The sequence below is a fragment of the Empidonax traillii genome, unplaced genomic scaffold (assembly GCF_003031625.1).
Source record: "Empidonax traillii isolate 1590-97213 ecotype Southwest subspecies unplaced genomic scaffold, ASM303162v1 scaffold26:size2357266, whole genome shotgun sequence".
Taxonomy (NCBI): Eukaryota; Metazoa; Chordata; class Aves; order Passeriformes; family Tyrannidae; genus Empidonax; species Empidonax traillii.
This window is the reverse complement of record NW_020955219.1, coordinates 1,816,737-1,842,794: the sequence shown is the minus strand read 5'-3', so window position 1 is coordinate 1,842,794 and position 26,058 is coordinate 1,816,737. Positions and strand designations below refer to the sequence as shown.

The following is a 26,058-nucleotide window of genomic DNA, read 5'->3' as shown; positions in this document are numbered from 1 at the left end:
ATGCTCCTTGTGCTGCCCTCAGCGCGACTCCCCATGGCCGGCCAGCGGGACTACAGCTCCCGGCGGTCCCCGCGCACATCCCGCGCCTGCGCACGCAGGGCACCCGTGGCGGCAGAGGCTCCCGCGGGTCCACGTTCTGCGGGCGGGGGTGCTGCAGCGGCCGGACTACAGCTCCCAGCGGCCCCCGCGCACATCCCGCGCTTGCGCAGGCAGAGCCGGCCCGGCCGCACTTCGCCGTTGTCGCGGTCGGTGGGTGGGTGGGGGAAGGGAGCGAGCGGGAGGAGGAGGAGGAGGAGGAGGAGGAGGAGGGAGGGGGGGGGAGAGTTGAGAGTTCACCCGCCGCCGTCGCTGCCAGGCCGGACTCATGATTCCCATATGCCCGGTAGTTTCGTTCACCTATGGTGAGTAGCGGCGCTCGGCGTGTCCGTGCGCGGGGAGGGGGCGGCGGCGGGGTGGGGGTGGTGGGGGGGATCGATGCTGAGGCGCTGATTCTGACCCGGCCCTCCCGCCCTCTCTCTGTCCCTCGTCCCTCTCTGTGTGTCCCCTTCTCTCCCCCCACCCGCCTCCTCCCGCCGGGCCTCCTGTCATGGCCCCGGCCGCCGCCGCCCCTCGGTCGCCGCCGCCGCCGCAGTGCCCAGCCGGCTGGGGGAAGATGCCAAAATGGCCACCGGCAACTACTTTGGATTCACCCACAGCGGGGCTGCTGCCCAGTACAGGTAACACCGCCGCGACCCGCCCCCGGGCCCCTATCCCCGGCCGGGACCCCGCCAGCCCCCGCCCCTCGCCCGGGGCGCTGTGCCCGTCCCTCCCGCCGCGCCCCGGGGTGCGTGTCCTCAGGCTCCTCACGCTCCCGGTGATCCCGAGGGGTGGGACGGGGGGCCGAGCACCGCGGGGGAGGAGAGGGGAGAGAATCGGCGGCGGCGGCGGCATCGGGTCCCCAGGCCCTCAAATTAAAATGGCCACTCGCAGGCAGCAGCACCGGCGAGTCACCGAGTGCCGCCCCCGGGCCCGTCCGCTCCTGCGGCTCCGGGCAGCGCGGGCCCTGCTCCCCGGGGCTCTGCTGTCCGTGCGGGACGGCAGATCCTTGCTAACATGGGGCGGAACCCAGCCTGAGGGAGACGGGGTGGATAAGGGGCGAGATGGAGCACGGGAAAATACAGAGGACTCGATCCGGTTGAAGTAATGTTGTGATTAATGTGTCTGAGAAAGTAGAGAAGGTACCATTTAGAAATATCTCCTGCTATGATTCCCAAGACCAGGAGCACGTACTGTAGTGGAACTTGAGGACCTGTGACTGTGTAAGCAGGTATACATACTTGTATCTTATAGGTCTGTACAGATCTCGTATGGATGCCCTGCCGTGAATCTGTGTATCTTTGTTGGGCTTGTTCATCTGAATTGTGTCCAGGGTGTTAAAAAGCAATTGGTAGCATCTTTTATCTCACATATTCTGACATCAGATTACTTAATTTGCTACATACCATCAGGAAAGCTTTCACATTTTTGGCTTGTATGGGAGTAGCACCCTAAAGTCCACGTTTGAATTTTACATTGTTCATGTCATAAATTTGTGATAAAGACCTTCTGTGATGCCTAAGTCTTGGCTAATGGGAAAAACAAAAGAAGAAAGCATATATATCAAGGATTATAAGCAAACAAGTGCAGATGTATGCTACTCTCTAATAAAAATTGCATACCTGACATAGTTTCAGGAATGTACAGTTTTGTGGAGGTCTTGTAATGACTCCCCATCTGGTCTTTTTGCAATTGTTTTTTTCCTGGAAATGGAAATGAAGTACAATAAATTTCATTTACTTCAATGTTTAATATTAAAGGAGAGGATTAATCTTAGCTCATATTCTAGTTCCGTTGAGTGCTCACAGTATGTTTCTGTATTTATGTTTTACATGGCAGTTATAATGAATATATAGGGACTATATATAGGGTTTTTTAAGTATACAAATCAAGTGAATAATAATCAAAATCCATATGTCTGCAGTTTTGAAGTGGAGATTAATTTTTAAAATTTCTTTTATTATGGGCCTGAGATGGTCTTAAGACCCTGAACAACTCATTTGAAATTTCTTCCTAAATTGCAATATAAAACTATACAGTTGGAGTAACATTCAAGTTCAGAACTTGTTTACATAGCTCATCCTAAATGTGTTCTTGAGAAAATGGAAAACTGATCATAAGAAGCTTTTTGCTTTGCTATCACAAGTGCAAGATAATATTTTATTTCCTATCAGTTAAAGTCTCTACATCCTATAAATGATGTGTGTATTTACCACATCTGGAAGTGAGGAGACACAGCAATTAGAGTAAAAGCCATTGTTTCCTAGGAGTGAATTTAATATTTTGAGCAGGACACACACGAGTCATTTAAAATGTCTGAACGGGAGATTACTGCCATGAAGCAGACTTGTTAAGTCCTTAACAAGTGGTGTGTTTACAGAGTGCTAAAAAAAGTGTGTTCCACTCCAGTGTATTTGAGAAAGAGATGCTGGTAGCAGGGAAAGATAGTAAGATTTAATATTACAACAAGTCCTTTAAGTTTGTAATCAGTATTTGAAGTAAGAGTTTACAAACTAAAAAAAAAAAAAAATTGTGTTCTTAGAAACCAGGATAATAAATAAATAAATATTCTCCTGTGTAGTAAATACATAGGTGAGTGTCATAAACCTACCAAAGAAAAACCCCCGAAAAAGTACTTCTGGATGCAGGGCTAATTTATGAATTTTAAAAGAGTTGCTAAAAATAGCAAGTTATTTTAAGAGAGCAAATCAGACACTTGCAGTTGAAGACCTTAGTTCTTTAATATGTACTATTTAGAAGTCCTATGTAGTTTTTGTAGCAAGTAACAGGAATTTTCGTAATAAACACATTATTGGTCACATTTCTGAAGGTTCTCTTTTGCCAAAATGGCTGTGAAAAATTTTGGTATATTGGAAGAATATTAGACTGGAACTTTAGAGTGCTCCCTAATGATAATATATGGAATTTTGTTGATTTCAGTGCTTAGTTCAGCTAGGCGCAAAAAACCTGCAGTTCTTTTCAGCATACACACCTTTTTTGGAATGTCTTGAAGGATGAATATCTTATAATATGTTAAATCTTCATTTGGAAACATGCAGAAAAAAAAAATCCCTAAACTTTGCATCAGAAGGAGTCTAAAACAGTTTCTGTTCAGTTTCAAAGAATAGACTCTTCCAGTGGGAGAGGACCTGAAGTCACTGTCCAGTCCAACTGCGTGACCACTACGGGGCTGAGCAACTTGAGCATGTTTTTAAGGGCACTGGCCAAATACCTTTGAACACTGGCTAGGAGCATCGACCACATCTTTAGGAAGCCTATTCCACTGTTTGACCACCCGTAAAGCAAAAAGAGTCTCCTCTTCTCCAGGCTGAACAGATCAAGTGACCTCTGCCACTCCTCGTATGGCTTCCCTTCCACACTCTTATCCATCCTCATGGACCTGCGTTGAACACTCACTAAGAGCTTAATGTCTTTTTTATATTGTGGTGCCCAAAGCTGCCACAATATTCAAGGTGAGGCTGCCCCAGTGCAGAGCAGAGTGGGACAATCCCCTCCCTCCACTGGCTGGTGATGCTTTACCTGATGCCCCCTAGGACACGGTTGGCCCTCCTGGCTGCCAGGGCACTGCTGACTCATTCAGCTTGCCATCAACCAGGACTCCCAGGTCCTTTTCCACAGCACTGCTTTCCAGCATCTCATTCCCCAGTCTGTCTGTACATCCAGGGTTGCCCTGTCCCAGATGCAGAGTTTAAATCAACACTGAAAAGACCATAGAACTATTATTGGCATAGAATTCACAGTGTCTTCCTAGGATTCCAGTTTATCTGTGGCCATGGCGGATCATGTAAATACACTCTCATCCTGCACATGAAGAAATAAAAATTTACCCAAGTCTTAACGTTAACTACGGATATTTGAAGCAGTTTTAAAGGCCAGATTTGGTAGGTGCTCAGGTGTTAGATCTTAGATTTGGAAAATTCAGAAGTACTGTGTTGTTGCTGTTTAACCCCAGCCAGCAGCTAAGTACTACACAGGCTCTCACTCACTTCCCACTGGTACTGGTGGGGAGGAGAATCAGAAAAGTAAAACTCTGGAGTTGAGATAAGAACAGTTTTGAAACAAAATAGAATACAATAATATGAGTCATAGCAGGAATAATAATAATAAAATTAATAGTAGTAAAGAAGAGAGCAGGAGCAATAAAACCCAGGAGAAGAAAGTGAAGCGCAACGCAATTGCTTGTCATATGCTGACCAATGCCCAACCTGTCCAGAAGCAATCAGCAGCTCCTGGCCAATTACCCGTAGTTTATACACTGGGCATGATATTCCACGGTATGAAATATCCCTTTGGCTATTTCTGGTCAGCTCTCTCCATGCTCCCTCCTGACTTCTTTTGCGACTGCTCTCTGGCAGAGCACGGGACACTGAAAAGTCCTTGATTTAAAGTAAGCCCTGCTGAGCAGCAACTAAGCCATCAGTGTGTTATCAGCATTACTCTCATACTAAATCCAAAACAGCACTGAGCCAACTACTAAAACAAATTAACTCTACCCCAGCCAAAACCAGGACGGGCATGCAGGAGTTAATAATATTTACCATTATAACAGTGTAATTTGTATAGTTCCCTCAACTGACTAAATAAGGAATAAGTGACTGTCTTTATTAGTTCATAAATACTAATTTTCATAAAACACACTTGAAATCTTAACTAGTTTCATGTTTAATCAAAGGCAGCAAAAGAGCTAAGTACCCTTTAAACCTGTAAATAATGTATTAGAAGCATTCTTTTTCTTTTCAGTGTTGTTGCTGCATAAAATTTCCTGCTATCCTACTCATTTAAAATTCTTTGTGTAATAGTATCATGACTTAATGAGAGAAGCATTAGATTATGGAAATACTGATGCAGGAAATGTCTCTGAATATTGCAATACCTTTACAATTTGTGCTTTCTGCTAGTAGTGGTATTAGGGCCTTAGATTATAAACCTGCATTCAACACAAAGTTAATTTGTTATTTATTTTAGTGTCTACTAGTCCATCATTTAGGAACCTGAAATAAGTGTGGAATTTGGTAATAGTAGACCTCATTTTTTTGTGTCTGTTCAGTTTGAAATTACTATCCTAATATTGGCTTGTCTTTTGCATGTAAAAAATACTAGGTTCAGTGCTGGAGAGAGGCATAATTATGCTTTTATTTTGAAGGTTGCTGTTTGAAATGAGAGGATGCTGATGGAGAGAGAGGGTTACTGCGTAATGTTTAAGCGAAGTGTGCGAATGTGATAGTCTTGTTTAATTAACCTTGTGTTGTGATTTTGCCTTCTGTTAAAAAGATGAAGAATCTTTAAGTGCTTGAGTCTCATCTTAGTGATATTCATACCGTGTCCCTGCTGTAGTGAGACAGGATAGTGATGGAGATGCTCGCATAGTTAGGAGTGATTTGTTAACTTTGAATTGCCTTCAGGCAGAGTGAATATTACTAAATGTGCTGAGCCTTCACAGATGAAGGCAATTTTAGCAGTTCAGGTTCAGAGCAGACCACAGTATCTGTGAGTTTAGGTTCAGATGCAATCTTCAAAGCAGCCATATGGAAGTGAGCTCTTGCAGTTAGAGCTAGTTTGGAATTCAGCTGTAATGCTTGATGTTAAAAACATATTTGAGTCTGGTGCAGAACAGCAAAGGAGGGTGAATTGCTGTAGTTGGGTGAGGTGGCTATTGAGAATTGATTGGATGTGGAGTTTTTTTTTCACATTTGCTGGTATTTCTAATTTATTTTTGTCTTCAGTGTCCACTCCAGGTGCCTCTGCTTCAAGGAGATACTGGTTTGAAAAGTATTCAGTCTTTCAGAGGCATTTGGGCTGTAATTCACACAGGCATACCAAGCTTAAAGTGTCACTAAATATAATTCAGCATTGTAGTGGTGGAAACAGGATGGTGAGGACAATACTGAGTAGACTTTCTTCTGAAGAGAGTATGTACTACTAGACTTAACTTACGTTAAGAAAAACATTTGTTCATCTTATACCACGTACACCTTGTTCTAAAATGCAAGGACAGTGAAAGTAATCATAGTTTTACCATAGCAGGAAGGTAAAAACTCCAAATGCTTGCTCTGTGAATTTTATGCCCGTGCTCTCTTGAGTTGCATTACATCTTAAAGCACACAGGTTTTTCAGCAAGGGAGACTTCACTGATAACTACAGAGCTGTGGGGGGCTGTTTCTCTTTTTGTTTAGTCTTAAATGCTATCCTAAACATGCTGTTCTAGCTGACTTAGTGTACACAAGAAGCCTCCTGTACTCATGTTTATGAAAGGGTTTTTGATAGACCTCTTTTCAAGTCGCTGAGGTCCTGCTCTCAAAGGAGGTAGACTGAGTTAGAAAGGCAAGGAGGGGCTCTGGGCTTGTTAACATGGACTGTACCAGTATTGCAGTTGGCTGTAATGGGGAGATGAGGTGGTGGTAACTGAGGAGGAAAAGTGCCTCAGGAGTCACAGGAGCCTTTAAGCATTTTAAGGAGGGAAGTCTGCCAATTAGTTGAAATTTGCAGCAGGCTCTTGTCTTTGGGAGCAGAGCACTTGGGAAAGCTTTTCTGTTAATGGCGTAGTTATGATTAATGGTGTAGTTATGTCCCTTGAAGTTGTATCTTCAGAATGAGTTGATGATTGCAGGCTTAACTCTGGGGTGTTAAATAATGTGTAAAATTTGATCTGCTTCTAAAACAAAACAGTAGTAGGTCAATGTGTTGTTACGTTATTGGTGCTAGAAAAGCAAAGTAGTTGCTTAAAATAGGAAATATAGAATGTGTTAAGAATTTAATACAATTTTTTATACTAGTGAAGTTTCTTTCCTTTTACAGAAAATGTGCAAATTTTAGCGTTTTTTTCTTTTCAACATCTTTATTAACGATCCAGATGGTGGGGCAGAGTGTACCCTCAGCAAGTTTACTAATGACAAAAAATTAGGAGTAGTGGCTGATGTGTCAGAGAGTTGCAGTGGCATTCAGAGGGACTTCAGAGGGCTGGAGAAATGGGCTGACAGGAATCCCAGGAAGTTTGACAAGGGGAAGTGCAGAGTTCTATATGAAGAAACAACCCTGTGCACCAATATGTGCCGTGGGCCACGCAGCTGGAAAGCAGCTTGGCAGAAAAAGGACCTGGGGATCCCAGTGGACACCAGACTTGAACGTGAGCCAGCAAATGGGTCCTTGCAGCAAAGAAGGAGAATGGCAGTCCTGGGCTGCATTAGTCCAAGTATTGCCAGGAGGTCAAGAGAAGTGATCCTTCCTCTCTAATTCAGCGCCTGTGAGGCCACACTTGGAATCCTGTGTCCATTTCTGTGCTTCAGTACAGGAAAGAGATGGACATGCTGGAGAGAGTTCAACGAAAAGCCCACAAAGATGCTGAAGGATCTGCAGCTTTTCTGTTAGGGGGAAAGACTAGGAGATCTGGGATTGTTCAGCCTGGAGAAAAGGAGGCTGAGGGGCATCTTCATAATGTGTATAAATACCTGAAGGAAGGATGCAGAGAGGACAGAGCCAGGCTCTTTTCAGTGGTGCCCAGTGCCAGAACCAGAGGCACAAACTGAATCCCTCTGAACATCAGGGAGCATATTTTTATTGTGAGAGTGACTGAGCCCTGGCAGAGGTTGGCCAGGGAATTTATGGAGTCTGCATCCTTTGAGATACTTGAAAGCCCTCTGGATGCTAGAGTCCTGGGTGTCTGGCTGTAGATGGTCCTGCTTGAGTGGGGCTGAACCCCCAGGTGATTTCCGGAGGTTCCTTCCCAGCATCAACCATTCTTTGATTTTGTGATTTTGGCAGGGATAATGTTAGTTAGTTGGTCCTTCTCGGGCAGGTGTAACATCTCAGTCTCAGGTCTTTTTGTGATGTATGTTACCACTGTGAAAATGGCTGTTGACTAGACTTGAAAAAATCAACTTTTTGAAGAAAGCAGTATAGGCACTGGGCTGTGTGTTGTGAGCCAAGGGAGGTAGATAACAATGTATATTGCATCACTGTTACAGTCACTTGTGGTACTTACATGATGAAAACATTGTGGCATTTGATTGGAATTAAATCAGGCTGTGAGGTTGAATGTAAAGATTATCTGTGCAGTAAGGGTGTTTTCAAAACATGGGGCTGTTACCTCTTTGAGGTAAGTTATTCATAGTATATGGTTTAGCCATTAATTTTGTCATTAATTTTGGTTTGTACTGGAATGATGCTAGCTGGTTTTTAGAACTAGGAAGAAGGGAAACTCAAAATTGCTACGAAGAACTATCTTTTTCAGGCTTTATGTAGTTAAACCATAGAACACATTAGGAGAAAAAAGCTCTCACTTTTTTTTTCAATTGTTATGTTGTTTTTGCTTTGCTCTGTCCATGTTCCATTAGCACACCTGAAACTACATCTGACCAGTTAACCAGAAATGCCTCTTCCTGGACTAGAAACTGTAGCAGTAGCAGATTGCACTGCTTCTAACAGTTTTTGTAGAGTTAGATCTTACTTGTATCAATCTTCCTATTCCTGAAAAAGCTGCGAATCTGTATTTTTTGCTATTCATAGAGTAATCTATGAAACTTCAAGAAATCTGGCAGTTAGATGCCATCAGATATGGTTTCCTTAATGCTAAAATGTTCAAATATTCTTCAAAGTTAGAATTCAAGAAATACACCTTAATTAATGGGGAGTTTAATTCAAGATAATTGTATTTTAAAATCTATTTTAAGACTGGCTTTAATGTCGTGCCAAGCTAGCATGGAAATTGCTTCTTTAAATGAAAAACACCTGCAAGAAATATGTTTTAGAAGTTTTAGTTTCTGAGCAAGGTTGTCATTTGGATAAGAGACAGACTTGTTTTTAGGCCAAATCTTAACTATCTATCAAAATACCACTCCTCAGAAAACTGAAACTAAAAAACTGAAGGTGTTCTTTGCCTCTAGGAGAAGAGTTTTCAGTGTCCAGCAACCTAAACCGAGCTGGAACAGTAATAGCATTTATGTGTGTGTGTTGGTTGTTAGTATGGAGATGTGCTGGAGATCAGCATTTTTTTCTTCAGGTTATGTGCACATGAGTAACAATTAATTTCCTTTCTTCTTAATTAAATGAGTCAGTGTGATCAAAAGCAAGGCTTATAGGGAACCTTTTATGTGTTTCCTCTGTGCAGATCTTTTAGGTGCTGTATATCTTAGCTGGAAACAGACTTCATTTTCCTGAAAATGTGTTATTCCTCTGACATTAATTGCTACAGGTAGTTCATCAAATTTCTTAACACATGACCTCCTCCACAAATATCTTAATTTGGAAAATAAAATATCTTAAAATCTCTAACCATGTGGCAAAATAGATAATTTTTTTTATTGTTAACATGCAAAAAATAAATAAAGCTTTCTACTTTCAATTCATTTTTTTACAAAAAAAGCCTCAGTGCTTTTTTCTAGGGAAGTTTAATAGCTGGAAATTAAAAAAGCCACAACCCAAGTGGGTTACAGAAGAGAATTCAATATTTGTTTCATAATTGCTCTTAATTTTCTGTCATTCATGGGTAATCCAGACCTTCTGTTAGTGTGGCTACATGAAACTAACAAGGGTTCTGCTGTATTCCATCTAGTAGTTAAGCTCTCATCTAAGTTTCTTGTGGAATAATGTTGCTGATTTTAAACCTACCTTATATAGATATTTAAGTTAGACAAACGTGGTTTTGGGACTGGAGAACGGTGTTTTGCCAAGTGGACACCAGTACCTCATTAATTGGTATTGATGAGCAATTTCTGCCTCCTAGCCAGCTTCTGACTGTTTTAAGTGTGCTCCCAGATTTTTTTTTTGGTTGCTTTGCAAGGCCATATTTTTTTTTCTATATCAAAAACACTACAGTTTCCATACTAAAGATCTTTATGCAGCTCGGGAAAGGTTTTTAATTGCTGCTTGAGTGTTCTGATTTTTGACAGGGAAAGTAAAAGTTACCAACAGAATTATGAAATTAATTTAGTTATTTTAATAACTAGCTCTCTTCTGAGAGCGTGTTCTCAGGGTGTGGACTTTTTGTTGCTGATGTTTTAATACAACTTGGCCAAATGTAGTTGTTCAGGGTAGGATTTTTCTGGCTAAGTATCCACCTAGAATTACACTGAGCTTTTTTAAAGCTGTGCTGTAGCTTGTTTGATTTTATGTTGTAGAATTGGGCAGGGAGACCTTCAACGAGACCTTTGGTGCCTCCTTGTTTTGCAGCAGAGACTTTGTAAATGAGAAAAATAGTACACAACAGGTCGAATGCTGATACCATGGAAACATCTGCTGTATTACTCTTACATCCAGCTTAGAAAATATTGGGGCAAAACACACACTTGATTTGAGAAAAGGTACTTGCACTTGGTGAAGGGAGTTCTGTGCACAAGGCAGCTGTGTGGGCAGGGCCGGTTTTTGCTGTAGCCTTTGCTCTGGGATAAATTCTGTAGGACTATGAGACAGTGTGGCCCCTCACCCCCAACCCCAGAAAATCAGATTGTCGTGGAATTAGAGATTACTGTTGGAGAAGGAGATGCAGTCACAACTCTATGCAGTCAGTTTTATCCAGGAGATTTAATCTCACAGTGCTATCTTCACAATATGGCACTTGTTTGGATACTAACACCACAGAAAGATTAGTATTTCCCATCGTTAGTGTCAGTAGGAATCAGAATAGAAGTTATTCAAATATTTGAGACAAAGGTGTTCTACAAAAAATACTTTTCTCTTTGTTATCTCTGTGCACTGTAATATAGTATTCATGAATAAAGAACTCTCTCGTTCTTGAGGTTACTTACTTAGGATGTGGAAGATTAGGACAAGTTAAGTGTGCACTGGGGTGTGAAACTTTTGAATAGAGGTGACCTTGTTTAAGAGAAGCAAGTAGAGAGCATGGGTAAATAGTAATATGCATGTGGAAGTTAAAAAGCAGGTAAGGAGAGACAAAGCACATTAGGTAAAGGTCCTGCAGGTAACGTTTTGTAGTTGACTGAAACATACCTACAGAAGTAGAAGCAGAAAAATTGAGTGTAACATGTGCACTGTAACTGGCTCTGGATGGGATAGTGAAAATGCCATGACAGGGATATCTGAACTGGAAAATGAGCATCGAAGAATGTGTTCTTCCTAGAAAATAGAAATTAAGTCAGCGTGGTGGGGAAGCACTCTTTTTATTATGATCAGCTAAAAAAATAGGAGTAGTTATTATTAAAATGTATTATTTTTGAATGAAAACTTCCGGTGGAAGAGGTGGTATAGCAGCAATAGAGCAGAGTACAGTTTGAAGGTACCCATAACTTCTTAAAGAATTATGTTTATTTTGAAAGTAAATTTAAAGACTGTAAGAATAGTTACATGAAGTTACATTGTATTGAATGGTCAGAAACTGGATCTGCCTTATATAAATGTTCTGGTTTTGAAACTGAAACTTTTATAAACTAAGGAAAAAATTCTAGACAGGGTACTTGAATACTGTGTGCTGATTTTGGCTGTGGTAGAATTAATTTTCCTCATAGTGTTTTGGATCTGTTCTGAAAAGAGTGTTGATAGCAGAGAGATGTGTTCATTACTGCTGAGTAGGACTCACTAAGCCAAGGCCTTTTCTGTTCCTCGCCCCACCCCATCAGCAAGCAGAGAGACTGGGGAAGCCCAAGAAATTGGGAAGGGACACAGCCGGGACAGCTGACCCCAGCTCACTAAAGGGACATTCCATACCATATGGCGCCATCTCAGCAATAAAACGGGGGGAAGAAGGAGGAAGGGGATGATGTTCAGAGCGATGGCATTTGTCTTCCTGAGTAACCATGATGTGTGATGGAATGCTGCATTCCTGGGATGGCTGAGCACCTGCCTGCCAACAGGAAGTGGTGGATGAATTTACAGAATAATAGAATCATTAAGGTTGGAAAAGACCTCCAAGGGCATCAAGTGCAACCTTTGACCTAACACCACCATGTCAACTAAACCACAGCACCAAGTGCCATTTCTAGTCATTTCTTGAACACTTCCAGGGACAGTGACTCCACTACCTCTGTGGGCAGTCCATTCCAATGCTTAACCACTCTTTCAGTGAAGAAATTCTCCCTAATTTCCAAACTGAACCTTCCCTGGCACAACCTGAGGCCATTTCCTCTTGTCCAGTCACTTGTTCCCTGGGAGAAGAGACCAACTCCCACCTGGCTACAATCTCCTTTCACATTGTTGTGGAGAGTGATAAGGTCCCCCTTGAGCCTCCTCCAGGCTAAACACTCCCTCAGCTGCTCCTCACAGGACTTGTCTCCAGACCCTTCCACAGCTCCATTGCCCTTTTCTGGACACACTTCAGCACCTCTGTGTCTTTCTTGGAGGGGGTACAATCAGTTCCCTAGTCCTGCTGACCACACCATTTCTGATCCAAGCCAGGTGCCATTGGCCTTATTGGCCACCTGGGAACATACTGGCTCGTGTTGAGCTGCTGTCAACCAGAGCCTTTTCCATGGCAGCTTTCCAGCCAATCTGCCCCCAGCCTGCAGTGCTGTTTGGGGTTATTGTGACCCAGGAACAGGACTTGGCAATTGGTCTTGTTGAACCTCATGCCTTTGGACTGGGCCCATCGATCTAGCCTGGCCAGATCCTTGTTTTGCTTTGCTTGTGTGCAAGACTTTTGCTTTCTCTATTAAACTGATTTTATCTCAACTGACAAGCTTTCTCACTTCTAGTCTTCCAGTTCTCTTCCCGCTTCCACTGTGGGGGAGTGAGTGGGCGGCTTTTAGGGGCTGAGTTGGCAGCTGAGCTTAAACCATGTCACACTGGAACAGGTTGTCTAGAGAAGTTTTGCAGTCATCGTTTTTAGAGATGATGAGAACCTGGCTGGACAAAGCCCTGAGAAACCTAACTTGGAAATAAGCTTTGTTTTGAGCACTGGGTAAGAACAGATGACTTCCAGATCTTGGTTAAACCTAAATTATTCTGTGATTTTTAAGCTCCACCTACTTAATAAAGCAGATTGGACCCATAAAAAAAGATAATGCTAGGATAGGTGTGCAGATGAAGATAGAGTGAAGTAGGAAGTCTGGCAAAATAGCCTAGGAGGAGGGAAGTTCATCTCAGCAAACGTGATAAGGCACTAATCACCAAACAAGGACAAGAACTCTTGTAAGTTAAATGAAGAAGTTGGCACAAAGTTATTTTTATGTAAATTAATTCCATAAAAATGTCTGTTCATCTTAATGTTGAAAGACCATGGGGAGAAGAATGTCACAAATTTAGAGGAGATGTCACTGTGAGTTTCTGTAGCATAATGTAACATAACTTTTAGGAAGGAAGAAGCAGTCAGTTCTAGAATACTTTTCTTGTAGTCTTGGAAACTCAGATGTTGCAGAATCAAGGGAAACAGATTTGCTAAAATTAACATGGACGTAGAACTGTATTACCCTTAGAAATCAAATTATTGGGGCTGTTATTCTATGCCATGATAAAGAATTTTGATGAACAGAAAATGAAACTACCTGTACCATAATATTGTTAATACTTCTCTGCTGGTAATGGTCATAACATCTTCACAATATTAAATATGGAAAACTGCCAGATATCTTTAGTTGTACATATTCTGAGAACAAAAGCATTTTCTTTGATAAATAGGTACTGTAACTTTGTTGTGAGCTCTGTATCATATCTTGTGAAAATGACTTAAACTCAGTGAAACTTGGAAGAGCTAAGTTAGTGCTTCTGCACAGTTCTTCTGCTCCCATTATCCCCCCATTTTCCTATATATGTAACTTATAAGGGTTCTGGCACTCAGCAGACTTACTTTGTAAGTGCCAGTATTTGTTAACGTTTCTGCCATGTTAGAAAATGACCCCAGCAAAAAACCCTCTCATTGTTTTGTGCTAGATTAATGAGTTAATAAATCAGTGCAGTGAGTGGCTTGACAAATAGCAGAATTAGCACTAGGCATGAAATAAGATGGGTTAGGTTTGGGAAAGCATAGTGTGCAGCAAGATTTGTCTTGTTGGCAGTATTGGACTGTTGGTATGTTCTGCTACAGTCTGAGTTAAACAGTTTGCTGTCTTGTTTACACAGTTTAACGTGGTTTTAGGAAATATATATGATAGTGATAATTAGTTCAGAATTTGTGAGTATTTTACACTTCTACTCTGTTAGCTATGGAGATAATGCAGCCTAATTTTGTAGACTTCATCATTCACTTTTACCATCATAAAATAGTCTTACTGAATTTTGTGGTGGAGTCCAATTCTCACTTAAATGAACAGAGAATCTTCCTATGTACATCGGGTAGGAGGAATTGTTTCAAGCAGTAGTGGGAATTACATCAAAGTGGTTTAATCTTTTCCCTTTATGCTTCAGCTAATAAACTGAAAATAACATGAAACATGATTGTGAGTACAGTTTTTATGATAACTGGATTAAAATTGGATAGAATGCAAGTGGTCTTTTGAGCACTGAGGGACCTGTGATAGGCAGGTGGAGTCCAGGCATATAAGTCCAATAGTAGTAAAATTTTCTCTGTTTCTGCTGTGAGAATTGGGGGGGGCGAGTTGTTTTATTTTGTTTAATTGAAGTGAATGGGTTCTGTTGTAATTGAAATGACAAGATGAGGTTTTCTAAAACTAAATTAAAAACAATACTGAACACAAGGGAATTGTAGAAATGTCTTTTGCAAAGCTAATAATAGATACAGTTAAAAGGTGCTTTGTTTCTGTCAGAGGGAATACTGCAGACGTTAGGAAAAAATAGCGTAACTTGTTTCTTTTGGTTTTGAGCATAAGCATGTTGCAGTTCCACAGTACTGCTGAGTATGTTTACTTCAAATGAGATTTCATTTTTCTGTTTTCTTCTGAAAAGCCGGGGATACTCTGTGCTAGGCATGGAGTTGTTTTTTGAAATACCTTCTAATGGTGCTATGGCAATTTTAAACCTTACAAAGATTCTTAGCTGTTATTTAACAACACTGCAGAAAGTATACTAAAAATTTAGAATTATCACTAAATCTTCACTTGATGACATTGTTTCAGATGGTGGTATTTTGCTTGCTTTGCTTTATTTGTTTAAAGATCAAAATTACTATTCTAAGCTTCTAATAATACAGTTGTACATCAGTATAGGACAGCATCATGCAGAGTTGCACATCAGTATAGGACAATAATTAATTCTAGTTTCTGTTCAAGCAATCAAACCTTAGAAGCCATCATTTTTGACTTCTGCTGTTAGTATTTGCTCTTTCTTAGTAAATATCCACATATTATTGTCCTACCTGCAAATTTTAGAGAGGCAGATTAGTCGCAGCATGAGCCTGGAAGGTTGCCAGAGCTCTGGTGCCAGTCTGTTTGCTCAATAAGACTGACTGTTCTTGTGATGCTTCATGTTGTGCCAGTGGACTTCTGCACGAGCAAGTGGGGCCAGATTTTAAAATTCTAAACTTCTGAGGGAGAAGTCTCTTATCAGAGGTGTCTATTTAAGGAAATAGCAACAGTTCTGAGCTAATTTTTGTTAAAGTCTTTAAAATCTCATTATTTGAATATGGTGTAATGGAAGATATTATGCTAGTACAGGTCATAAATAAGCTCTGACAGAAAAGTGGCGTTCTTAATTTGACACGTCTCAGTTTTGTGGAAGAACCACTAAAGCATTTTAAAACCTACTAGTCATGAAAAGATAACAGTTTAAAGCTACTGCAGTATTTTGAATGAAAGACTTGTTCTGCTTAGAAAAAAACCCAGTTCAAACAGTCCCCTTGCTATGAAAATCATCACCTGCATATGTCAGAAACTGTAATGATAGTACAAGGAGTAATGGAAACAAACTGAAAGGGGAAATTTGGGTTAGATATTAGGAAGAAATTCTTTACTGTGAGGCTGGTGAGGCACTGGCACAGGTTTCCCAGGGAGGCTGTGGAAGCGGCAACCCTGTCAGTGTTCAACGCCAGGTTGGATAAGGCCTTGAGCAACCTGGTCTAGTGGGAGGTGTTTCCTTTCCCACGGCAGGGGGGTTGGGACTAGATGGTCTTTAAGGTCCCTTCCCATCCTTTAACATTTTGTGATTCTATTCTATCTGTCCCTCTACAGAAGCTTCATAATGATACAGCCTTTCTCATGAGAGTGGCAGATGGGTAATAAGAGTATGCACAGATAGATAGCTGCCCCTGGTCTGTCTGTGCAACAGACAAGTATTAGTCAAATCTGGGATTTTGAAATGTGCGGGCATTGACTTTCTATGTTGGATTCATTTGCTCACTGTCCTTTTTCCCCAATGCAGCCAGCAGCCAGCCTCGGGTGTAGCCTATTCCCATCCGACCACAGTTGCCAGCTACACCGTGCACCAGGCGCCGGTGGCTGCGCACACGGTCACCGCAGCCTACGCCCCGGCAGCAGCCACGGTGGCCGTGGCCAGGCCAGCCCCTGTGGCTGTTGCAGCTGCTGCCACAGCTGCTGCCTACGGAGGGTATCCCACAGCACACACAGCCACGGATTATGGCTACACACAGCGGCAGCAAGAGGCCCCACCACCACCACCTCCTGTCACCACGCAGAATTACCAGGTGGGTTCCTGTTGAGTGATATTTAAGTTATTATTTTAAAGGAGGAATGCTGTTTGGAAAAAAGAAATGTGATTTTTTTGAAGTTACTGCTGTAAAGAATAGCACTGATTTGTGTCAGCTAAGTGATGTTCGAGTGGTGTGCAGTAAAATGGGTCATGGAACTGATGTAGCTGAAAAGACTGTTCCAGTACAAATTTTCAGTGGAGGTAGAAGAGTTTGTTAGATTCCTGGGTGCCATAGGAGTTGTAGTACCAAGCCTATGAGGATAGAAGATTGCCTCAGAAGATAAACTACTCTGTAAATAGTTTTCTGACGCCCTCTATTAGATCCCTGCCTAACCTCCTGTGGATACAGTCTTCTGCAAATGGGAGCTTTGTCCTTTTTCATCATGAAATAATGTATCTTGTTTCAGCTTTTTAGTCCTAGACTTACCAAGGCATTAGCTAGATTCTAATTAGCAGCTTAGTTTTTTTAAAAGGACTGTATTATTATTGCATGTTCTCAATTCTTTTGCACAGTTTCTGTAATTTTATACATATTGTAATTATGAGGTCAGTTAATAGACAAGAAAGAGAGACCCCAAAATAAATAAAATAATTCCTGTTTACACAGGTTGAATGGGAAAAGGATTTTATTGTTACATTTCTTGGAATTACAAAAGATTTATGTCAGTATGTTTCAGCTCTAGTGATTCATGCCTTGCTCCTCCTCAGCTGATCAGCTCTTTGTGCTTTACCATAAACACTGTGAGGATTAGAGAATATAGGTACATATATGTACAGTGGCTTCCAGATCATTTCTTTCTAAGCTTACTAGATGTCTCCAGTGTTTCAAAGGTGTCCAATGGGCTATTTGCTTTGCCTTTATAGCAAGGTTCTTATGGTTCTATAATGGGAAGAAGGCTTTAAAAGTACTGCCTTCACACTCCGAAAAACATAACCAAGAAAAATGTTGTGAAGGATAGGATTTTTAAAGCCAATAAATGCTTATGTTTCTAACCTTGTGAATTTATGGGGGTTGTAGAAATTCATATTTTGTGGAGATCTGTTGTGGATTTTCGCTTCATATTTTACAGAAATAGAATCTGATACAGTCATTATTAAAAACTAGTGAGATTAGATGCTTTTCAATAACAAAAATAATTAGGTAGGGAAAGTGATGTAATAGCCTGAGGTTAATTCCTGTGTTAAGTCTGTAAAAGACCAGTAGGGTTGTTTCGGGCCTAAAGTACCTGTAAATGTAAATTTAATTTCTTTAATGCATTTATTTTATATACACTGTAAATAGATGGGGGTTTTTAATTATAGTTTAGTGGGTCAGAAGAAAATACTAACAACTCCTATTACTTTAGATAGATACCTAAAGGTGGTTTCTCTGTTTTGAATTCTCAGGATTCCTATTCCTACGTTCGATCCACCGCCCCAGCTGTAGCTTATGACAGCAAACAATACTATCAACAGCCAACAGCGACCGCAGCAGCTGTGGCTGCTGCTGCCCAGCCTCAGCCCTCAGTGGCTGAGTCCTACTACCAGACAGGTGGGTGGCATGGTTCACACTGCTCTCCTTATTCTCAATCTGTCAACTGCTGTAATGCCTTAAAAACAGTTGTTTGAATATTTCACTTCTTAGTTTTGTCACATAATCTCTCTGTCAATGTGTTGAAAAGTTCTCTGCACCTAGAGCTTCAACGTTATTGTGACGTTGCCATAAGGTTTGGCAATTACTCTCAAGTTTGGATTATTACTCAGTAGACTCAAAACATACCTCTAGGCAAAGTTCTTATTGATTTATCTAGAAACTTTGCTGAAGTAGGTTCAGATGATAACTTGATTAGAATTACTCTTTTAATTCTTCAGTTACTTAATTTGTGTAATTCTTTTGCATCATGATGGCTACAAATCATCAATCCTGTTTAGTTTTTTTTTACTTCACTTAGAAATAAGAGGACAGTTTGGTTTGTGCTTTGATTTAGTAAAACCATTGGATGACGAGGTTGTTTAAAAACATTGTAGCACCATTTAAAATAAATAATAAATTTGAGGCTTACTAGTGTGGGCTGTGACATGGTTAAATCATTGCGTGGTACATGGTATGCAATGCATAACCATGACAACCCAATGCACAACACTAAAGAACAAAACAAATGAAACAAAGAAACCAAAACAAGGCCCCACTTTTTACGCATTTGTTCACCAGCATGTTTTTAATTATCCTGTAATATGGTTTGCATTTCATTCAACTAAAACCCATCAATCTTTGTGCATTTATATTTTCTATCCTAATTAGCTCCAAAAGCAGGATATAGCCAAGGGGCAACTCAGTACACCCAAGCCCAGCAAACACGACAAGTGACAGCTATAAAACCTGCAACCCCAAGTCCAGCAACAACTACGTTTTCCATTTATCCGGTGTCCTCGACTGTGCAGCCGGTGGCAGCTGCAGCCACTGTTGTTCCCTCCTACACTCAAAGTGCGACGTACAGTACAACAGCGGTGACTTACTCTGGTAAGAATTTCCCATATTTTGCTACTGGGATCTTTGCAGTTGTTTCTGAAGAGGCTTTCAATACTCAGAATTTTAGCAGTTCATATTCAGTTACATCATAGTCTACTGAGAAATATCAACCAGTTAAATCATCTTAATTTTATTGTATCTTTGGAAGGGGTTTGATGTCTTATGTGCCTTTTTGCTTATATGTGAGAGTAGATAAATGGCATTGCTACATGAATGGTGATTTACTGCGGGGTTTCAAAAGGAAAAGATGGGGGATAGAAAAAAATAAGGAAATGCATCCACACAAATGTTACCCTGGGGAAATGAGAAGGGAGAATGCAGTTACAGAGACAGAGAGGAGCAGTTCAATATAAATCTTTTAAAATGCTTTCATTCAACCATTAAGAACCAAAAAGTAGTTACAGAGGAAAATGTGTTAACCTTGTAGCCAGATGGTAATCAGCTGGCATGTTACAGCTACCTTGAACCTGTTTTCTGTTTAAAAAGGGATTTTAGTACTTCCTCGAGACAGAGCCCATTTTCCTTGGTTTATTCAACTATGATACTAGAAATCAAGAACTGCATAGCCAAGCTTTAGTGAGCAGGCAGCTTCTCTGCACTAAAAGAACTTAAATCGGTGTGATAGGGTGTAATAGCAGTAGACATTCTGTCTTATATCTTCATTTTTTCCCCTCCTTCTACATAATATCAGTCCTCCTTGCCATTTGGAAGCTTGAACAGCGAATCTGGTTCTGGAAGATTGCTCGCTTCAAGTGGCCTTTGATAAACCTTTCACTAAAATTCTTGTTCTGTCATTTTACCAGATGTGCCATGAAATTTTAGATGTTCTTTAGGGATGCTTTGATAAATCTAACGTAACTGTTTGTCTGCAAAGACGTGTCTAAAATTGAATTCCAGTACAATTGTTACCTCTGTATTTGTGCACTGTGAAACATGAAGCGAAATTCAGACTGCCTGACAAGATTTCAGTAAATTATTTATATCCTGCCCTGCCCCTCTGTTATGCAACATGATTTGAATTAGTGCATTATGTAGTTGATCCATGATACCCAGTGATGTAACATTTGTTTTGTTTTGTTCTGTGAGGTACCTCTTACTCTGGCTACGAAGCTGCAGTGTATTCGGCCGCGTCGTCCTATTACCAACAGCAGCAGCAGCAGCAACAGAAACAGGCAGCGGCAGCAGCTGCTGCTGCTGCTGCAACAGCTGCTTGGACAGGGACCACCTTTACTAAAAAGGCACCATTCCAAAATAAGCAACTGAAACCAAAACAACCTCCCAAACCACCCCAGATCCACTACTGTGATGTTTGCAAGATCAGCTGTGCTGGACCACAGGTACCTGTATTATATAGTTTTCTATATATACTACTATATATAGTTTTCTATATACTACTTCGTTCATAATTTCTTCAGCTAAAAATGTGACCCTGTTAAGAGTTATAGAATCGTAGAATGGCCTGGGTTGGAAGGGACCTTAAAAGATCATCTTGTTCCAACACCCCTGCCATGGACAGGGACACCTTCCACATGACCAGGTTGCTGAGAGCCCTATCCAACCCGGACTGGAACACTTCCAGGGATGGGGCATCTACAACTTCTCTGGACAAAAATTGTTCCAGTGCCTCCCCACCCTCACAGTAAAGAATTTTTTTCTAATACCTAAACTGCTCTCTATCACTTTGAAGCCATCCCCCATTATCATGACATTCCATGCTCTTAGAAAAAGTCCCTCTCCATCTTTCTTGTAGGTTCCCTTCAGGTACTGGAAGGCCCCCATTAGTTCACCCCAAAGCATTTTTTTTCCAGGCTGAGCAAACTGAATTCTCACAGCCTTTCCTTGGAGGAGAGGTGCTCCATCCCTCTAGTCAGGAATATGTGTTAATTTTTAAAGATTTGATTCTGTACTTGTACTAAAGGAATAATTAAATGAAAATGGGCACTATTATAGAAAGAGGTCCTATGAGAAGACAAAAGGATAGATCCTCAAGCTTGTACAGAGAAACTTCACCTGTGTTTTGGACTTCAGAATTATTTGAAACTTTGATTTACTTCTTTAGCATAGCAAACTTCTTAGAAAATACTTTCTTGAAAGCTATGAAATTACATAAATTATGTGAACTGTAAGCCTGAAAATTTATTCTGCACTGTGTTCTGGTATCCCACTTTAGCTTCGCAGTGGATATAATTGCATAGAAAGCAAGATACCAAGTCATGCAAAGTGTTTACATGTGTGTCTGGCTAAAAAGTTCCTTTCTTTTTTACATAAACTTGTCATTATTTCCCACCATGTCTGCTCTCTAGATTACCAGTGTTAATATGGGAGCTCAGATCAACTTCTGCATTACATTTTCAGTACAGCTTTATTTATACACTGCCTTCTTTTAAATTGATTTTTCTCCTTCTCTGGATACACTTGATCCCTGTGGTCTTAGAGGAAAAACCAAAATCAAGAATAATTGAATGCAGTGCAGGAAACTGTGGTTTTCTTTTCATACCAAGTTTTTGGTGGTAATATCTGTTGACCACTACTTGATTGGGGAAGGAAGAATTTAGTGAAGAAAAGCCTATATTGTTTTACCTAAGTATGGAATCCTGGTCGTAGAGAAGAAAATTTACTGGTCTTAGAAGTGGCCTATTAATACCTGAAAATGTGTCATACAGAGGACATGTTCAGAGTAGGAAGTGTTTCCTTGGTAAAGTGTGTGTTTTATGCTATGTTACATATTACAGGTATTGACATGAGTGATGCAGGAGCAGGACAAAGACAGCTAATTGTGTGTGTATTGTTTATTTAAACAGACTTACAAAGAACACTTAGAAGGCCAGAAACACAAAAAGAAAGAAGCAGCACTGAAAGCTTCCCAGAACACCAATAACAACAGTACTTCTGCTCGTGGAACTCAGAATCAGTTGCGCTGTGAGCTTTGTGATGTGTCTTGTACAGGGGCAGATGCTTATGCTGCCCACATCCGTGGAGCCAAGCATCAGAAAGTAAGAGTTTTCTCTCATCTTACTATGCAAGACAGTGTCTATGTTTCTTTCCATCATTTTTTCTCATCTTAAGAAAGGAGAAGATATGCAGAAATAATATAACTTGATTATTTTGTTTAAAGATGTTTAGTACTTCTTTTTGTTTCAACTTGTCTTTAAGCTCACTATTAGAAAGGCCTTGTTGAAAGAAAGGGAGGAAAATATTGCCATGACATCAATGAGAAGAGGATGTCTTGGGAAGAGTGTGTAAATTGTAGGAATAAGATGTGGATTAAGATGAGGAAAAGAGTCATGGAGGACGTAGGGTATCATGCTTGTCCCCCTAGCTGTCCTCAAGATTTCTTGAAATTCATCCTACTTTCCTGGTGCTGTGAAGCTTTCAGTGCTGAAACACTGTAAGCTGAGACTGTACCAAGAAACAGGAGTATTACACATCACTCCTTGACAATTCTTGCAAAGAAAATTGTCATATGGGAGAAAGGAGCAATGTCCTGTAGTAGACTTCATAATGAATATGCTTGGAAGACTTCTGGTACTCATGTTTTTCCTACTGTTTTGGATGCATTTTGGTGGGCATTCTGAAATAAAGTCCTTGGACTGCATTGTGAAACGTTGTGACCTGTGTTTTAAATTTGGACATACAACAGTAAATGCAGTGGTAGAGTCTACAGAACGTGTGTTTAATGTTACAGATTTTCCTCATAGCTCTGGAAAGATTAATGTCACTAACAAATACAGTATTAGTACTCAGCTTTTATAGCTCTTTGCATCTCAGAACATGGGCATCAGTAACATTGTTCCTATTGAAATAAATCTCATAGCAGATTTCAAACACATTTCCCATAAGACAGACTTGTCTGGTGTTTTGTTCTTTAATAAATTGGACCATTACCTTTTTGGGTTGTACGCAATAACTCCATAGTTATATGGAGTATAGTAAATGTTATTCTTATGTAATTGTATATAGTTTTTTCTTTCTGATAGGTAGTCACTAACCACTGCTATTTTCGATTCTTACCAGTCTAAAAATGAAATGTCAAAGGACTCTCTTTATTTCTTTGGTAACTGAAGAACTGTGTGCATTCTACTGAAAAAAAAAAGTAGTTTTAAAGAGTTGCTTGAACTTAAATTTATAGTATTGTGTGACAGTAATATGTCTGTATTCTGTTAGAAGACATAAAAACAAAGTACAAAATCCTAAGAAATTAATTTATACAGTTGTGAGCATATCATGCTTGTGTACATGCTTGTTTGCATTTAAGGCATGTCTCAGAGATTTGTATTGGTTTTACTTCTATTTTAAAAATCCAATCTTTAATTTTGGTTTTGCATGTTTTTTTCTTATGGACTACGTGGATTGCTTTTCCAGGTGATGGTGAGCAGTCACCAAAAAGAAGTCTTATTCTGTGAGGCATGTTGTGGAAAGGCCTCTGCTTATTACTTCTAAGAATAAGCATGTACCTCTTTACTATGTAAGAGATACTAAAGAAATCTGAAATACCTCTTGCATCCACTTGAACTATTTCTGTACATGCACCTTTTTTCTTAAAAAAAAAAAAAAAACACCACAAACAAACAAACAAACAAAAAAAAACCAAAACCACAAACAAACAAAAACCCCCAAAACAAACAAACAAAACCCCCACAAAACAAAACAAAAGCAAACAAACAAACAAAAAAAACCCAACCCTTTTGCCCAAGGAAGCTCTTCAGTTTTGCTAGGTAAACTCTTAAAATGTAGCAATCGAAAGAGACAGTGTTGTTCAAGTTTAATTAAATAACTTAAATAGTTTAATTAGTAACAAATACTGTTTGAAACTAAAATAGTTCAATGTGCTACACTTTTGGAGGAAAATAAAAAGCAACCAGACAACAAAACAGACACATTGAAACAGTGGAAGCAAACTGTTTTCTTGAGTTGTGCTGACGTAGGAATTTATCCGTTTCTGTTCTCATCCTCACATCTGTGGGAGTAAATGCCTGAATTTCTTGTGGAAGTAAGCTATGTGACGTAAGTATTTACTGTTTCCTTGCAATGCAAATGAAAACAGCTTTCAAATGTCCTTTTTTTTTCTTTTTTTTTTTTTTTTGCTAAGACTGCTTTTTGTAAAAAAACAACAGCAAACCTTTTTAGTTGTATTGATCTTTGTGATGTATAATTGAGATAATATTATGAATTGGAATTCCGAATTTCTCTTCATACTTACAGGTAGTAAAGCTGCACACGAAACTTGGCAAACCCATTCCTTCAACTGAACCAAATGTGGTTACCCAGGCGACTTCCTCAACATCCACATCTGCATCCAAGCCAATTGCCTCTGCTTCAAATATAGCAACTAGCAGCAGTACTGTGAACTCTTCTGTGGCATCCTCTGCAGTGAAAATTCTTACTCCCACGACAAACGCACCACTTAACACTGCGTCCAACAACAAAACATCTTCAACTGCTGCTAATATACCTGTAAAGAAAATATCTACACCGAAAATTAACTTTGTTGGCAAGTACAGAAGTCAGTCTTTATTTTGAAACCTAACCTATTCTGTTTTTTTTTTTTTACATAACAGTGGAGAAATACAAATTAATTTAGTTAAGTTCAGGCATGAGTAACTCGGTTGTATTTAAGGGAATTACTGATAGGTGAGAATAGCAATGTATATTAAAGTTTTTTTCAAAATTTATGGTGTTTTCTGCCTGGTTGTCTCTACCTGGCCTGTCTAAAATGCTTCTCCCATCTCCATGAGAAACCTCACGTTTATGGTTTCTTATGTAGTAGCTGCTGCAGTATTGCAGTTTGGAGTCCAGCTGGTCCTAATTTTGGTTCACAGCCTGGACTGTTAAGGCACCTGCAGCAGGTTGGCAATTGGTAACTGGGCAACTGAAACATCCTTGTAAGAGTGGAAATGTAACCATGGAAACTTTGAACTGAGCGTGACAGACACTCAGAGATGAGAAGCAGCTGTTCCACAATAAGCTATCCTGCTCTTCAAGGAAAGACATACACAGTTGCAGCACTAAGGGTATACTGCCTTCACTAATATAAACATTAAAATGTTTTAAAGTACTTTTTTTGGATATATTTGCACAATGACAAAAAAAGATACTAAAATATCTTCAGCTGATTTGTTTCCATTCTGTCCTGTCTCTCAGAAAAGCAGGGAAAAGACCCCCCAAACAGTAATTTAATAAAGCAAAAGTTTTTCTTGTTAAAACAAAAAACTTCAGTGTTTAAGTAACTTCAGTGTTGCTAAACTTATTTTTAAACTCCTTAATTTTTTATTTATTAACTGATTTTAAAAGACTGATAATGGTTTGGCCAGACCATTGATATTTGCAAATACAACCTTCGGCATGCTCACCATGTTTAATCACATTCTCATTTTATGAACGTTAATTTAACTTCTTTTGATTTCTAGGTGGTAACAAACTTCAGACAACAGGAAGTAAAATGGAAGAAATGAAATCAGCTGAAAGTGTTAAAACAACTCCTGCTGCTACAGTACAAACACAGGAAGTAAAACCAGACACAGCAGTTGAGCCAGTGACTCCCACAACTCTTGCAGCCTTGCAAAGTGATGTCCAACCAGTGGGCCACGACTATGTGGAGGAGGTATTAATGTGAAAATGTGTATTTTAGTTGTTTTAGTGAAGCATAATTGAAGAGTGGTTGAGGTTGGCAGGGACATCTTGAGGTCATTGGTTCAGCCCCCCTGCTCAAGCAGAGCCACCTACATCCAGTCATCCAGTACCATGTCCAGATGGTTTTTGAGGATGTCCAAGGATGGAGACTCCATAACTTTCCTGGGCAACCTGTGCCAGTGTTCCGTCATTCTCACAATAACAAAGTGTTTCCTAATAATCAGTTGTGTTTTGGTTTGTGTCCATTGCCTCTGGTCCTGGCACTTGCACCACTGAAAAGAGTCTGGTTCTATCCTCTTTACATCCTTCTTCCTTCAGGTATTTATATACATTGATAAGAT

General features: G+C 40.2%; 1 protein-coding gene across 5 annotated transcripts in view; it reads left to right on the top strand.

The window, feature by feature from the left end:
- Positions 1-276: 276 nt before the first annotated feature.
- The window catches only part of ZFR (zinc finger RNA binding protein), a 46,265-nt gene continuing 20,483 nt past the window's right edge, over positions 277-26,058 (top strand). For 4 of the 5 annotated variants that reach the window (XM_027907117.1, XM_027907108.1, XM_027907099.1 and 1 more), the window contains exons 1-9: positions 277-401; positions 632-716; positions 16,291-16,573; positions 17,965-18,109; positions 18,860-19,078; positions 20,174-20,424; positions 21,889-22,080; positions 24,290-24,590; positions 25,495-25,688. In XM_027907117.1, the coding sequence (XP_027762918.1) occupies positions 365-401; positions 632-716; positions 16,291-16,573; positions 17,965-18,109; positions 18,860-19,078; positions 20,174-20,424; positions 21,889-22,080; positions 24,290-24,590; positions 25,495-25,688 (1,707 nt within the window). In that variant the 5' untranslated portion in view covers positions 277-364. The remainder of the gene's footprint in view (positions 402-631; positions 717-16,290; positions 16,574-17,964; positions 18,110-18,859; positions 19,079-20,173; positions 20,425-21,888; positions 22,081-24,289; positions 24,591-25,494; positions 25,689-26,058) is intronic. The other variant, XM_027907126.1, reaches the window with a different exon arrangement.